Raw genomic sequence first — 15070 nt, forward strand, 5'->3', positions numbered from 1 at the left:
GAATTTTATCTCTTTGTGTATTCTGTGATTATTTGACAAATGTTTTTAAGTACTGACTGCTGTCTGATATATGTTTCTAAACTCTGATAAGTGATATGTCTGTCTAAGTAACCATTCAATCCTATGAGGATAACTGTGCTAGATAATGACTTACTAGTCTTCAATAAACAAATGATCTCATGTAAGAAGTAATTATTTCAGTGGAAATCTTATGACACTAGCAAATTCTGATAATTGAGCTTAGTTGAGTTTACTTTGTTTATCTTATTACTAAGTCACAAATTAGAATAATGCTACTCATCTGTTAAGTTCTGATACTAGTAAAACTGCTGAATGTACTAAGTGCTGATAAACCTCACTTATAAAAAGAAAAATCAAAAGGTTCAAAGAATAAAATCAGGTACTCCTTTGAGATCTATAGTAAAAATGTGGAAGGGAAGACCTAAGTGCATTGCTGGTATTAAGTAAATATGCATTAGAAAAGCAAAATATTTTCTTGGTGACTTTTCACACTCTATGATTACTGGAGAAATACTCTGATAATAGCATAAATTCTGATAAGCAGTCGTGACTCACTTACACTGAGGAGCCACTGTAAAATAGAATTTAAAGAGATGCATAAAATTAGCACAAAACAGTTGAGGTGGACTCAAGCATGAACTCATTCATCAGTAGGTTTCAGGATAATGACAGCTCTTTAGCAAAATTTTAGTTATGCCTTATTTCTAAGATATACTGAAGTGAATCAGACTTTACTCTCTGTCTGCTATTTAGCTTAATGCACACACTAATCACTCCATCTGAATGATGAAAATTACTGTGGTGGTCTATGTTGTTTTAGATAAACAGTCATTGTGTCATTTTGCACTAACTCTGAGGCCAAGTTCTGGTTGCATATTCTGACGATTAAGTTCTGAAGAGTATAACTCAGCACTTGTATGAGGATTTACTTAGATAAGCATTCCTTTTTCGAGTTAAGAAATTATGTTCTGATGACTGTTAAGTTCTGAAATAAGTCTAAGTTCTGATATTACAGTCTAAATTCTTTACTTGACTTATTTGTGGATAAAATTTGATAACAGTCTCGGTACAAACTAGAACATGTGAAGTGGAAGATTAATAGTCACTATGGTTAGGATTCATGGTACTCGTACTTAAACAGTCAACTTTTACTTGTGTCTTGTGCGCATTCAACCATGTTTTCTCTTTCCAATGAATGTTATTCTTTTTCCAAGTCTGGGGAAATGAGGTAGATTTAATTCTACCTGTCAGCATTAAATACTTTTACGTCTCCTGGCATTCTTTTGCCTATATAAGCAGCCACTTCACATCAGCCTTCCCATCACACTCTTTCTCACAAACTTACCTTCATACTTTTTCTTTCAAAAACACAATGGTCAGATACAACATGTTTTTGAACTACCAAAACTTCAATATGGAGCTAAGCTGTGCCGACTGGCAACAGGAATGGCACGTCACGGCCATTTCTGAGGAGATATGGGACTCTGTCCCACAGGAGGTACTGACCCAACTCCTGTTCTTCTATATGGACTACCATCGCCATCTAGAGCGATTGGAGGATGAAAGGCTGGAAGCTCTCCGCCAGCAGGAGCGAATCATACGACTCGCCATTCTGTTTGTCGAGAGTAGGAAGAAGAAGAAATGATTTAATCTTGTCTTCTTCCTGTTTTTCTTCATCATCAGCTTTGTCAGGCTTCTTAGCTAGGACTAAAGCTGTTGATGTTAGGTTTAGTAGCTTAGGGAAATCTTGTATAAGTACTGATGTAATTTCCATTTCATGAATGTATTCTCTTGATATATTAATGAAATCTGTCTTTATTTCAAGATTTTATCTCTAAGTTATTTTGTAATGCATTGATAAATCCTGATTGATATTCTGATGACCATATAAATTCTGTTTTATTTTAAGTTCTGACTTTCCTTTATCAGTACTTACTCATATGATTTATCTTGGTCATTTTCACTTGATTTCTTTTCAGAATATTAATGATGCAGTGAAAAATAATTAAATCAGTGGGAACGGTTTCAATTTTGAATTAAAACGGTTTCACCTTGATTAATGGAATATCTGGGTAAATGGAACGGTTTTTTTTCCTTGAAAACAGGCAAGTGGGCAAGTAATGATTACTATTTTCTCGCGCCCAGTAACTATCCGTTATTACTGCATGTCTGAAAGGTGTCCAACGGTAACATTTTTTTTAGAGTATAAGTACGACAGAGAAAGGATTTCTTTAATCTTTTATTTCCTTCATACTTTTTCTCTCTACTTGCCTTTACTCTCTCTTTCTCTCACGTTGGTTTTTCATACAGATATTTTATCAAACACCTAACAGGCACTTTTAAATCTCAATTTTTCACATGGCACCTAAGGATTTAATCATTGATGGAGCTAAGTTTGTTCCAAACAACTATGCTGTAATTCTTGATCATGCTGAAGTTCCATCTGAATTGCATTTTGTGCAAGATCTTCTTGCACACAGTGAGATTGGGTATGCACTGACCCAGCCTTCAGTCTTTTCGAGCCAACAAGTTCTGACATTTTGGCGGACTGGGCACTTTGATGATGGTGGTAAACATGGCACTCCCAGTATTGTTTTCGAAGTGGGTGATTCATCTTATACAGTCACTCCCGGTACAATACGCAAGGCTCTACATCTCCCAGAAGAGTGTACTTTTTCAACTCCAGAGGAATCAGCACTTCAGGAGTTAATGGCTGATTTGGGATATGAAAAGAGTTTGGCAAAGCTTGGGCAGTTAAAAAGGGCTAATATCAGAAGAGAATGGAGTTTCTTCTTCGACTGCATCACCAAAGCTTTTGGGAACAAATGTTCGAATTTTGATGCTATCCCAATTCTGAGTCAGCACATAGGGTATGCTATTATCCATCAAACTCATTTTGATTTTGCAACTGGTATAATTGGTTTTATTGGGGATAGGATGACAGAGGATAGGAATGTTGTCTATTTTGCTAGATTCTATCAACTTATATATACTTTTTGTACTGATGAACCTCAATTAGTCAGTTCCTCAACCCCACCTTTTAGAGTTGCAAAACGATACTTTAATGATCTGGTAAATGCTGACACTAAGAAATCAGTGGTTAGACCATTACAGATTCCTCAGTCTGTAAAACAGATCTTAGTAAATACTGATCCTCATACTTATAGATCTGTTTACTCTGATGTTCAACCAACCACAAACACCCAAAAACAATCATCCTTAGCACCTACCACTCATACTACTCAACCTACCCTCAAGACATATCTCAAATCCTATCTCTCCACTTCACAGACTGTTCAATCCTCATCCTCCAAGCCAAAGAGGACAAAGACTGTTCCTCAAACACCTCAAAAGAGAAGGAGGACTGTACTGAGAGATGAATCTGATACTGAGGAACAGGTTCCTTCTTCAGAACCTGTTGTAGGTGAAGCTGAGAAAGAGACTTCTCAGAAGGATTCTGGAATTGGGGGATCTAGGCTTCTCAAAAGGCTTAGAAGAATGACAGTTCCTGAAACTCCCAAGGAATCCAAATCCACAAAGAGTTACAAGAAACAGAGGGCAAAAAGGCCAGTTTCAGATGATGAAGAGGAAGCAGCTAAGGAAGGGGATCAGGAATCTCTGATCTCACAAGCCAAGGAATTTGCTCCAGTCACTTCTTCTCCATCAACTCCATCTCAGGAAGCTGTTTCTGAAAAGGCTAACACACCTTCTGTGTCTCCTGTTGATCCAGGCACAAGTGCTGATATTGATGTTCAAAACTTGGTTGTGCCTGAAGTAATTCTCTTAGAAGCTCCAACAGCAAATAATCCTTCCACAACACCTGTTACCGATGCTGTTTAAACTCCAGAGTTATCAACAACACCTTCTCTGCATCAAGATGCTAATGATCAGAATTTAGGTGAGCATCAGAATATGGCTGTTGATCAGAACTTAGCACAAGATCAGCAATTAGAGGATGCTGAAGCCTCTATTGCTACTCACACTGTTGTCTTATCAGAAGATACTGATTCTTTAAGTTCTGATGCTGCAAATGCTAGCGATACTGGTGATGCTGCTCCAACTGCAGATGTTGATACAGCAGGTCCTTCAGGACATGCTCCTCAACAGACTATTCTAAAGTCTGAACTGGTTAAGAAGTTTGTTACCGGAGAAGCACCAGTACCTTGGAGTGAAACTCTTGCAGGTCAGGAGTGGACTAAGGAATGGAACTCAGTTTCATGTGTTCCAACTGAAAAGCATCTTGCTGAGCACTTGACTAAAGCTGATGAAATGTTAAATTCTGATGATTTTAAAACCCAGCTTAGAGTCACTGCATTGAGTACTAAACATCTACAAGGTCTTCATTCAACTACTCATGCAGAGCTACACAAGATTCAGGAGAACTTTATCAAACAGGAACAAGTTTGGAAAGTTGATAAGAAAAAGTTATTCCAACCTACCATTGACAGGATTGCTTATATTGAGAAGACTCAAGATCATCAACAAACTCAGATTGATGAAATTCTGAAAAATCAAGCTTCTCAGCAATCACAACTAACTGACATCCAATCCTCAGTGGAATTGCTTATCTCTCTTCTACTACCTGCTGATGCCGAAAAGGGGGAGAAAGTAATTAAGTCCAAATGCAAGACTGACAAAACATTGACAGGAAAGGATAATGAAAAAGATGATCAAGGAAACTCTGGAATGGGTAGAGGATTCACAACAAGACAAGCTAGTCACAGGACAAGTTCTGATACTGGGAAGAGAATAAGTTCTGCTACTGGTAAAAGGATAAGTTCTGATGAACTTTTAGATCTTGATGAGGAAATGTCAAGACAGTTATTTCTTCAGGAAAATCCAGGAATGGACTTGGAGAGTTTAATGAAAGAAGAAGCCAGGCTTAAATCAAAGAAAATTACATCTAAATCTGAAGCTTCTGGTAAAAAGACACTTCCAAAACTCAAAGGCATTGTGATCAAAGAAAGGACACTTACTGAAGCAACATTGGCTAGATCACAACCGCAGATAGATCCAAGATCCAAGGGTAAAGAAAAAGTTGGTGAACCTATCAAGGTTTATGTGCCTCCTGAGGATGAAGAAATTACTGATGAAAAGGATGATCTTGCTCTGACTTCAAGAAAAGTTCTTAAAATAACCTCTGACATGGCTCAAGTTGTTCAGAGTCAAGAAATTGTAAGTTCTGATATTCAGAAGAAGCAAGTAACCTCTGACATAGCTCAAGTTAACTTAATATCAGAAGATAGACCAAAGACACTCTTACCAGGATTCACTAAAGCAAAACAGACTCAACCTTTGAAGACTACTGCAAGTGGTTTTGAAGCTAGAGTAGTTACTGGAAAGGAAGCAAGAGATAAAACTGGATTGGGAAGTGCTGATGAAAGAAGAATACATAACACTACCAATGATCCAACTTCCTTGAGTGAACCAGGTATTGGAGCAACTCTTGAGAGATTGAATCAACTGGAATCTGTACAGATGGTTTACCATACCTACTTGAAAGAATACATCATGTTGTATTTCATGACAGATGGTAGGGTTTATCATATAAGACAAAATGCCATTCCATTGAAGTATTTTGAAGAATTGGAGCATGTACTTTTCTTACTTCAAGTGGATGACAGAATAAAAGGAACTGCTGCAAACTACTTAAAAGAACAGATTCAGAGACAGAAAAGGCTTTATTCTGTTAAGTCTGACAGCACATATGTTCCAAAGTACAGAGATCACAATGGTGATAATGTTGATATGAAGCCTAATACTGCACAGATCAGAACATATCTTGGTATTAAGGGACTTGAATTCAATCTGGAGTCTGAAAAAGCCTATGTCATAAGACTAGATCAGGAGTTGAGAAAAGCAAAGATCAATGATCTCAGAGCTGTAATCTTTCAAACTGGTGAAGATACTGCAGAGCTTAAAGATGCCAAAAGGAGAATGATTGATGAACTCAGATATGCTGAGAAATATTTGTTGAAGAACTATCTCAGAACAACTCCTGACATCAGAGAGATCAGATGATGAAGCCAAGTTGAAGATCTACAACTGCTTAAATTCTGATATTTGTACAGACTGAAGTTGTTATCAGAAGTTGAATATTGGTAAAGCTTTAAGGACTGTAAGGTGTAGTAATCTAGTCTAATTCTCATGCATTTGTACTTAATGTTTTTGACATCATCAAATATCTGTTAAACTTGTATATTATGCTAATTTACAAGTTGGGGGAGATTGTTAGATATATTTGATAATGTCATGGCTAATATAATTTATGTTTAGATTTCAGATCTTACTTAACAGGACAAATCAGTACTTAACTATTGATCAGTACCTATACTGGAAGTCAGGACTTAAGGATATCAGTACTTATATTATCAGGAGATAATCATCAGAAGATGGATATCAGAACTTAAGTGCTGAAGGACGTTCAGATTAGGACAGTAGCTGATTAAAGGAAAGAAGATCGAGATAAACATAAGAAGAGATATGCATAAAGAAGGAGTTTCGTGAAGAATGAAATACTTGGAAGAAAAGATATCTGATTGATATATTTTAGGAAGCAGAATTATATTCCATATCAATTAGCGATTATCTTGTAACTGTGTAGTATATAAACACAGACATAGGGTTTACACTATAAGTGTTATCATATTCGAGAAGATTATTTATTGTAACCCTAGCAGCTCTCGTGATATTTGTTCATCACTGAGAGGTAACAGTTCCATACTGTAACAGAGTTTATTGTTTCAATAAAGTTTGTTTTCTGTTACTTAATATATTAAAGTTCGATTTGATTGTATTTTACACTGTATTCACCCCCTCTACAGTGTGTGTGACCTAACATTGCTCCTTCTAAACTTTATGCAAACCAAACTCCTTTCAAAGTTTTGAGCAACTCGTGCTGATAACGTATTACAAATATATTGTATATATTATATATAAGATGAATATGGGAGAGAAGACATCATATGAAATTGTATTTCATTCAAGTGTGTATCTTACAAGATGAGACTTGAGTCTTATTTATAGGCTCACTAGAACATAGGTAGAGAAATCCAAAGGCCAAATACATGAACATAGGTAGAGAAATCCAAAGGCCAAATACATGTACTTGAAAAGCCAAAAGTCAAGAGTTATGACTTTGGAAAGTCAAGAGGTTGTTCTAGAGTATTCTAGAGACATCCATATTCTAACACCCCCCTTGGATGTCCAATTTTCAATAATCGTGCCTCGTTAAAACCTTTCTAGGGAAAAACCCATTGGGAAAAAAATCCTAGTAAAGGAAAAAGAGTACATCGATTTTGAAAAGTTTATTTCAAGTTCTTAAGTCGACGCATGCCAATCTTATGTAACAAGCTTTCAAAAACTGATGGGGATAGCGACTTCGTGAATAGATCTGCAAGGTTGTCTCTTGAGCGTATCTGTTGGACTTCAATTTCTCCATTCTCTTGAAGGTCATGTGTGAAGAAAAACTGGGGTGAAATATGTTTAGTATTATCGCCTTTGATATAACCTTTCTTTAGCTGCTCGATACATGCTGCATTGTCTTCGAACATTACTGTTGGTGTCTTGTCATGATGCATGCCACATGACTCCCAAATATGTTGACATATTGATCTCAACCAGACACATTCTCGACTAGCTTCATGGATTGCAAGAATTTCTGCATGATTAGAAGAGGTAGCAGCCAAAGATTGTTTAATAGATCGCCATGAGATGGCTGTATCCCCATAAGTGAACAAATATCCTGTCTGTGATCGAGCTTTATCTGGATCGGATACATATCCTGCATCTGTATAACCCGTTAGCACTGCTTTGGATTTATTAGAATAAAATAAACCCATATCAGTTGTGCCTCGAAGATACCGAAAATATGTTTAACACCATACCAATGCCTCCGAGTTGGGGCGTTACTATGTCTTGCTAATAGATTCACAGAAAATGCTATATCGAGTCGTGTATTATTAGAAAGATACATAAGTGCGCCTATAGCACTGAGATAGGGTACTTCAGGACCGAGTATCTCTTCATTTCCTCCTTTGGTCGGAACACGTCCTTTTTCCTATCAAGTGATCGAACAACCATTGGAGAGTTAAATGGATGTGATTTGTCCATGTAAAATCGTTTCAAGATCTTTTCTGTGTATGATGATTGATGCACAAAAATTCCATTTGAAAGATGTTAAATTTGTAATCCAAGGCAAAGATTTGTTCTCCCAAGATCTTTCAGTTCAAATTCTGCTTTTAAGTAATCAACTATTTTCTGAAGCTCTTCAGGAGTTCCGATGATATTCAAATCATCAACATACACAGTAGCTATAGAAAATGAAGATTCTGTTTTCTTTATAAAAATACATGGACAAATAGGGTCATTCTTATAATTTTTCCTTAGTAAATATTCGCTTAACCTCTTATACCACATTCGACCAGATTGTTTTAATCCATATATGGATCTTTGTAACTTAATAGAATAAAGATCACGAGAGTATAATTTAGATGCTTCAGGCATTCGAAATCCTTCGGGAATCCTCATATAAATATCTTTCTCAAGGGAACCATACAAGTATGTTGTCACAACATCCATTAATCGCATTTCTAATTTTTCAATAACTACCAGGCTAATAAGATAATGAAAAGTTGTAGCATCCATTACAGGGGAATATGTTTCCTCATAATCTATGCCTGGTCTTTGTAAAAATCCTTGAGCAACTAAACGTGCTTTATATCTCAAAATTTCATTTTTATCGTTTCTTTTTTGCACAAATACCTATTTATAACCAACGGGTTTAGTCCCTTCAGGGGTTCGGACTACAGGTCCAAAAAGTTCATGCTTGTTAAGTGAGCTCAATTCCTTTTCAATTGCTTCTTTCCATTTTGTCCAATCTTCCCTACATCGACATTCTTCGACAGATTTTGGTTCAAGATCCTCGTCTTCCATCATTATATCAAGCGCTACATTATATGCAAAATTTTTATCGACGATGATGTTATTTCGGTTCCATTTCTTTTCCGTGACAATATAATTTATAGAGATCTCTTCTATTTCAACATTTTCAGGTACCTGGTCCTCTTCTGGGGTTTGGTTATTCATGTCACGGGTCTCTTCTGGAGTCTCTCCTTGAGATTTTATTTCATCTATTTGGGCATCATCATATTTTGCTCCTTTTCTTTTCCGAGGATTTTTATCTTTGGAACCGATTGGTCTACCTCGCTTCATGCGAGGTCTTAACTCATTTGCCTTGATAATTTGTCCTTCAGGGACTTCAATTTTTGCAGGAGCATTTTCAGCTGGTATGTGTGACTTAGTCACTCTATTGATATCATTGAATGCATTAGGCAATTGATTTGTTATGCCTTGTAAATGGATTAGTCTTTAAACTTCTAGTTCACATTGGTTTGTACGAGGATCAAAAATGTTCAATGTTGGTGCATTTTATGTAATTTCTTTCTCCAGCTGCTTATTTTCTCCCCCTGATTTAGGGAAAATTTCAATCTCTCCCCCTAATTTTGGAAAAACATTTTCATCAAAATGACAGTTTGCAAATCTTGCAGTAAATAAATCACCTGTCATTGGTTCAAGATATTTGATTATTGAGGGAGATTCATAACCAACATATATTCTCAATTTCCTTTGAGGACCCATCTTTGTGCGTTGTGGTGGGGCAATTGGGACGTATACCGCACACCCAAATGTTCTAAGATGGGAAATATTAGGCTCTCTTCCGGAGGCCAATTGTAAGGGAGAGAATTTGTGATAGCTTGTAGGTCTGATGCGTATAAGTGCTGCTGAATGTAAAATGGCATGTCCCCAAACTGTAACTGGGAGGTTTGTTTTCATAATTAATGGTCTAGCAATCAATTAGAGTCTTTTAATAAATGATTCTGCAAGACCATTTTGTGTATGAACATGAGCTACAGGATGTTCAACACGTATCCCGATTGATGCACAAAACTCATTAAAAGCTTTTGATGTGAATTCTCCGGATTATCCAATCGAATTGTTCCAATATTATAATCCGGAAATTGTGCCGTTAATCGAATTATTTGCGCAAGTAGTCTCGCAAACGCCAGGTTACGAGATGATAATAAGCACACATGTGACCACCTTGTTGATGCATCGATTAATACCATGAAATATTTAAATGGTCCACATGATGGATGAATGGGCCCACATATATCAGCCTGTATTCTTTCTAAAAATTTAGGAGATTCTGTTCCAATTTTTTCTAAGGAGGGTCTGATAATCAATTTTCCTTGAGAACAAGCAGCACCAGAGAATTCATTAGATTGAAAAATCTTATGGTTTTTCAATGGATGCCCCTGTGAATTCTCAATAATTTTTCGCATCATAATTGATCTAGGATGCCCTAGCCGATCATGCCATATAACAAAATTATTTTTGTCAATAAACTTCTGGTTTACTGTGGCATTTACCTCAATATTTCAAATATGGGTATAGTATAATCCGGAAGAAAAGGCTGGCAATTCTTCTATAACACATTTGCTACCCGAATTGATACTTGTAATATAAAGGAATTCTTTATCCCCTTTATTCACCGTTTCAATGTGATATCCATTTCTTCGAATATCTTTAAAACTTAATAAATTTCTTTGTGACTTTGGGGAGAACAATGCATCATTTATAATAAATTTTGTTCCTTCGGGTAGTAATATAGTAGCTCTTCCGGAGCCTTCGATCAATTTTATACTCCCGGAAATTGTGCATACATTGCCTTCATATTTATTTAAAGAGGTAAAATATTTTTCATTTTTAAGTATGGTGTGGGTCGTTGCGCTATTTACAAGATAAATATCTTCCTCTTTTGTTATATGCCCAATGCGAGAATGTAAAATATCCATATTGCTTCAATAATACATAAATATATAATTAGTAAGGATAATTAGGAAGAGATACAATCATATGCATGCGAATGTAAAATAAAGCAAATAAGTACATCAACCATTCTGTTTATCATCTAGGGTAGTGGTGTCGTCAGGATTCTCATAAAAATCAGCGATATCCAAATAAGTCATTGTTAAGAGATTGTCTGCATGGTCTTTATCTTCGAAAACTAAATTTGTTTCAACATTCTTTCCTTTGTCCTTCAGGGATGCTTGATAAAGATCAGCTAGGTGTTTTGGCGTACGGCAGGTATGTGACCAATGGCCTTTCATTCCACATCTATAACATTCACTTTCAACAACCCTTTTTCCTTTATTAATATTTTTCTCCGACTTCGGGTTGGAATTAGATTTATCATACTTGAAAATAGGGTAATTTTGGATTTGAGATCCACGACCACGGGTTCCTTGTCCATGAGCAAAACCACGTCCACGTCCACGATTACCACCTCGTCCACGCCCGCCACCTCATCCACGACCATAATTGTATATTGCCGCATTCGCTTCAGGGAATGGGCGAGATTCTGTGGGGCGAGACTCATGATTCTTCATCAAAAGCTTATTATTTTATTCAGCAACAAGAAGACAAGAAATCAAATCTGAATATTTTGTAAAACTTTTTTCACGATATTGTTGCTAGAGGAGTACATTTGAGGCATGAAAGGTTGAGTAAGTTTTTTCCAACATATTCGCATCAGTAATATTCACTCCGCACAGTTTTAATTGAGAACTTATTTTAAAAAGTGCAGAGTTATATTCACTGACGGTTTTGAAATCTTGCAGCCTCAAATGCATCCAATCATAACGAGCTTTTGGAAAAATCACAGTCTTTTGATGATCATACATATCCTTTAAATTTTTCCACAATTCAAGTGGATTTTTCACCGTAAGATATTCACGTTTAAGTGCCTCATGGAGATGGCAGCGAAGAAAGATCATAGCTTTTGCGCGGTTTGACTCAGTCTCTTGATTTTCCTCTTTAATTGTATTTCCAAGACCTTGTGCAGCCAAGTGAATTTCGATATCCAATATTCATGACAAGTAATTCTTTCCCGTAATATCAAGAGCCTCGAATTCAAGTTTCGTAAAGTTTGACATATTATAAACTATACAAAAAGTGTTAGTAAAATATATTAAATATTTATTACAAATAATAAGACTAATAAATCATAAGTGTAATATTTTAAAAATATCCACTCTTATCATGCAACAATAATAAATAATTATGAACAAAGGTTACTCCAATAAATTTAGTTCTAAACTATAATGAACATAAAATAATGAGTAAAATAAAATTAACAAAGGATAACCTATAAAATATTATTTTTATTCTTAAAGATTTTCGTGCATAATATCATGCATAACACGTAATTAATCAATAAAGAATTATACGCACAAGACTAGCATCAATATTGATATTAATTTCTCGTTTCAGATAAAAAAATAACAAATATACAAAATGATGGACACAAACTCTGAACTATAACAGAAAGGTACACATGATCAAAATGTTTTCGACAAAAAAATGAGACACTACTGTTTATTACACATGAATAAAGATATCCAGTATTAGTGCCTAGTGGTTACTCATTTTTATTTATTAATATTCTTACATGACACATACAGAATATGGAGCTCCAATCACTACTCTTCATTTTGGAAATTTCATTCCTAGATAGGCACGTCATGGTGGAAAAGCAAAAGTATAAATTTAATCTAATCTTTTTACTCATGTTAGTCACTAACAATAAAAAGCAAAGAGGGTCCAGTTTGTATGAATTTAGGGTAGCAAAAACACTCAACCAAGAACACAATCCAGAGAATTAAAATAATATAGTATTATCCAAAAAAAATTGTAATGCATGTAGATCATACTTTGGCTTAAATGAGATATAAGAGATTGCTCCTAAACTTTATGCAAACCAAACTCCTTTCAAAGTTTTGAGCAACTCGTGCTGATAACGTATTACAAATATATTGTATATATTATATATAAGATGAATATGGGAGAGAAGACATCATATGAAATTGTATTTCATTCAAGTGTGTATCTTACAAGATGAGACTTGAGTCCTATTTATAGGCTCACTAGAACATAGGTAGAGAAATCCAAAGGCCAAATACATGAACATAGGTAAAGAAATCCAAAAGCCAAATACATGTACTTGAAAAGCCAAAAGTCAAGAGTTATGACTTTGGAAAGTCAAGAGGTTGTTCTAGAGTATTCTAGAGACATCCATATTCTAACAGATTTATAAATATGTCTTATTTTCTAAATATTTAATAACTTTAAGTTAACTATGGTTGACTTTGTTAAAATATTTGAATAAATATAAAGTGATTGTCAAAGCGTACCGAGAAAGTCTCTCAAATCTTGCTAAGGAAGACTTGCACAACTTCTTAAGAAAGAAACTTAATCAGGAAGATTTGTAAAGCTTATCGAGGAAGATTTGTAAAGCTTATCGAGGAAGACTTGTAAAGCTTATCGAGGAAGTTTTGTAATACTTAATGAAGAAGATTTGAATAGCTTACTAAGTAAGACTTGTAAACCAACTACTATAAATAACTCATTTAGCTAATGAAATGAGATACAACTTTCTCTTTATATCTTCTATTCTCCTATACTTCCTCTATATTAAACATAACTAATAGTTTAAGTCAAGGTTTATAACACGTTATCAACATGTGTCTCTGCCAACTGAAACTTGATTCTCGAAAGAGGTACGACTTATTCTGACCCACGAGTCTCTATCAACTAAAACTATTTCATAAAAGAGGTACGATTTCTTTTACTCATTTTATTCTAATTATTGTTAAATATTTATTTATGTTACTGATTGAAATCTATAAAGATGGCTATGCCGTCAAATAATACTATAAAGATGAATCTGCCGTATAGTAATACTACTATAAAGGTGGCACTGCCGTCATGTAATAATCAAAAGTTTACCGGTCGGCTATGCCGTCGTAACTTTTGTATAAAGTTATTATTTCAACTTGCCTGTTTAAATATTATGTGACATATTATATATTATATATCTTATTTAGAATCTATTTAGAATGGCGAATCTTGCAAAATTAGAGTTCGTTGCCTTGGATGTTTCGGGGAATAATTATTTTTCATGGGTCCTTGATGCGGAATTACACCTTAGTGCTAATGGCCTAAAAGATACTATTGACCCAGAAAAAATCCCAACTGTTGAACAAAATGTAAAATCAATTATCTTTCTTAGGTATCACATCCACGAAGATCTAAAATCTGAATACCTCACTCTCAAAAATCCACTCACCATTTGGAATAATCTCAAGGATAGATTTGATCACTAGAAACTTGTTCACTTGCCATCTGTCCGATATGACTGAATTAATTTGAGGTTACAGGATTTCAAATCTGTAGCTGAATATAATTCTGCTCTTTTCAAGATAAGCTCAAAATTAATTTTATATGGTAAAAATATTACTGATGCTGAAATGATTGAAAAGACCCTCTCAACCTTTCACCCCAACACTATGATCCTGGCTCAACAATATAGGGAGCGGAATTTTCAGAAATATGGCGAGCTGATATCTCTCCTTCTTATGGCTGAAAAGAATAATGAGTTGCTACTGAAAAATTATCGGATACGTCCCACAGGCTCTGCCCAGTTACCTGAAGTACATAACACGTCATTCCTGAAGAATGAACGTGGGAAAGAGCATAGAGGAGAACGGGGTTATGGACGAAACCGTGGACGTGGAAATTTCCGTGGTCGGTTTCGTAATCACTATCATTCTGGCCACCTAAAGTGGCAATGTGATGGTTACAACTATGGTCACCATAAATGGCAATATGAAGTTTCAAATTAAAGAAAGGCACCCCAAGAAGGAGAAAACTGAGGCCTCTGTCATGGGTGCAGATCTGAGGGGCATTGGCAACGTACTTGTCGCGCACTCAAATATCTTGTTGATCTCTATGATTCATCCAAAAGGAATAATGGAAAGATAGTAGAAACCAACTTTGCTAATTATAATCTAGTTAATGAACTAGTCAATACGGCCTCAAATGAAATAGACATCGGTGCTAATCTTTATTATGGTTTAGACGACTAGACTTTATATGTATTGTCTTACTTTACTTATTTCCTTTGTATTTTACTTATTTCTATTATGTA

At 35.4% G+C, this 15070-nt stretch overlaps 1 protein-coding gene across 1 annotated transcript; it reads left to right on the top strand.

The window, feature by feature from the left end:
* The first annotated feature begins 13979 nt into the window (after window positions 1–13979).
* On the top strand, window positions 13980–14765 carry LOC141674274 (uncharacterized). Its single transcript, XM_074480995.1, has 2 exons — window positions 13980–14129; window positions 14301–14765. The coding sequence occupies exons 1-2, from the start codon at window positions 13980–13982 to the stop codon at window positions 14763–14765; spliced, it is 615 nt and encodes a 204-aa protein (XP_074337096.1).
* Window positions 14766–15070: the final 305 nt, after the last annotated feature.

This window comes from Apium graveolens, chromosome 7 (assembly GCF_009905375.1).
Source record: "Apium graveolens cultivar Ventura chromosome 7, ASM990537v1, whole genome shotgun sequence".
Lineage (NCBI taxonomy): Eukaryota > Viridiplantae > Streptophyta > Magnoliopsida > Apiales > Apiaceae > Apium > Apium graveolens.

Excerpts from the sequence above, each read along its gene's own strand:
- LOC141674274 (XM_074480995.1), top strand. The coding sequence starts at position 13,980 with ATGGCGAATCTTGCAAAATTAGAGTTCGTTGCCTTGGATGTTTCGGGG. Across the intron at positions 14,130-14,300 it reads TCCCAACTGTTGAACAAAAT|GATTTCAAATCTGTAGCTGA; the intron begins GTAAAATCAATT and ends TTGAGGTTACAG.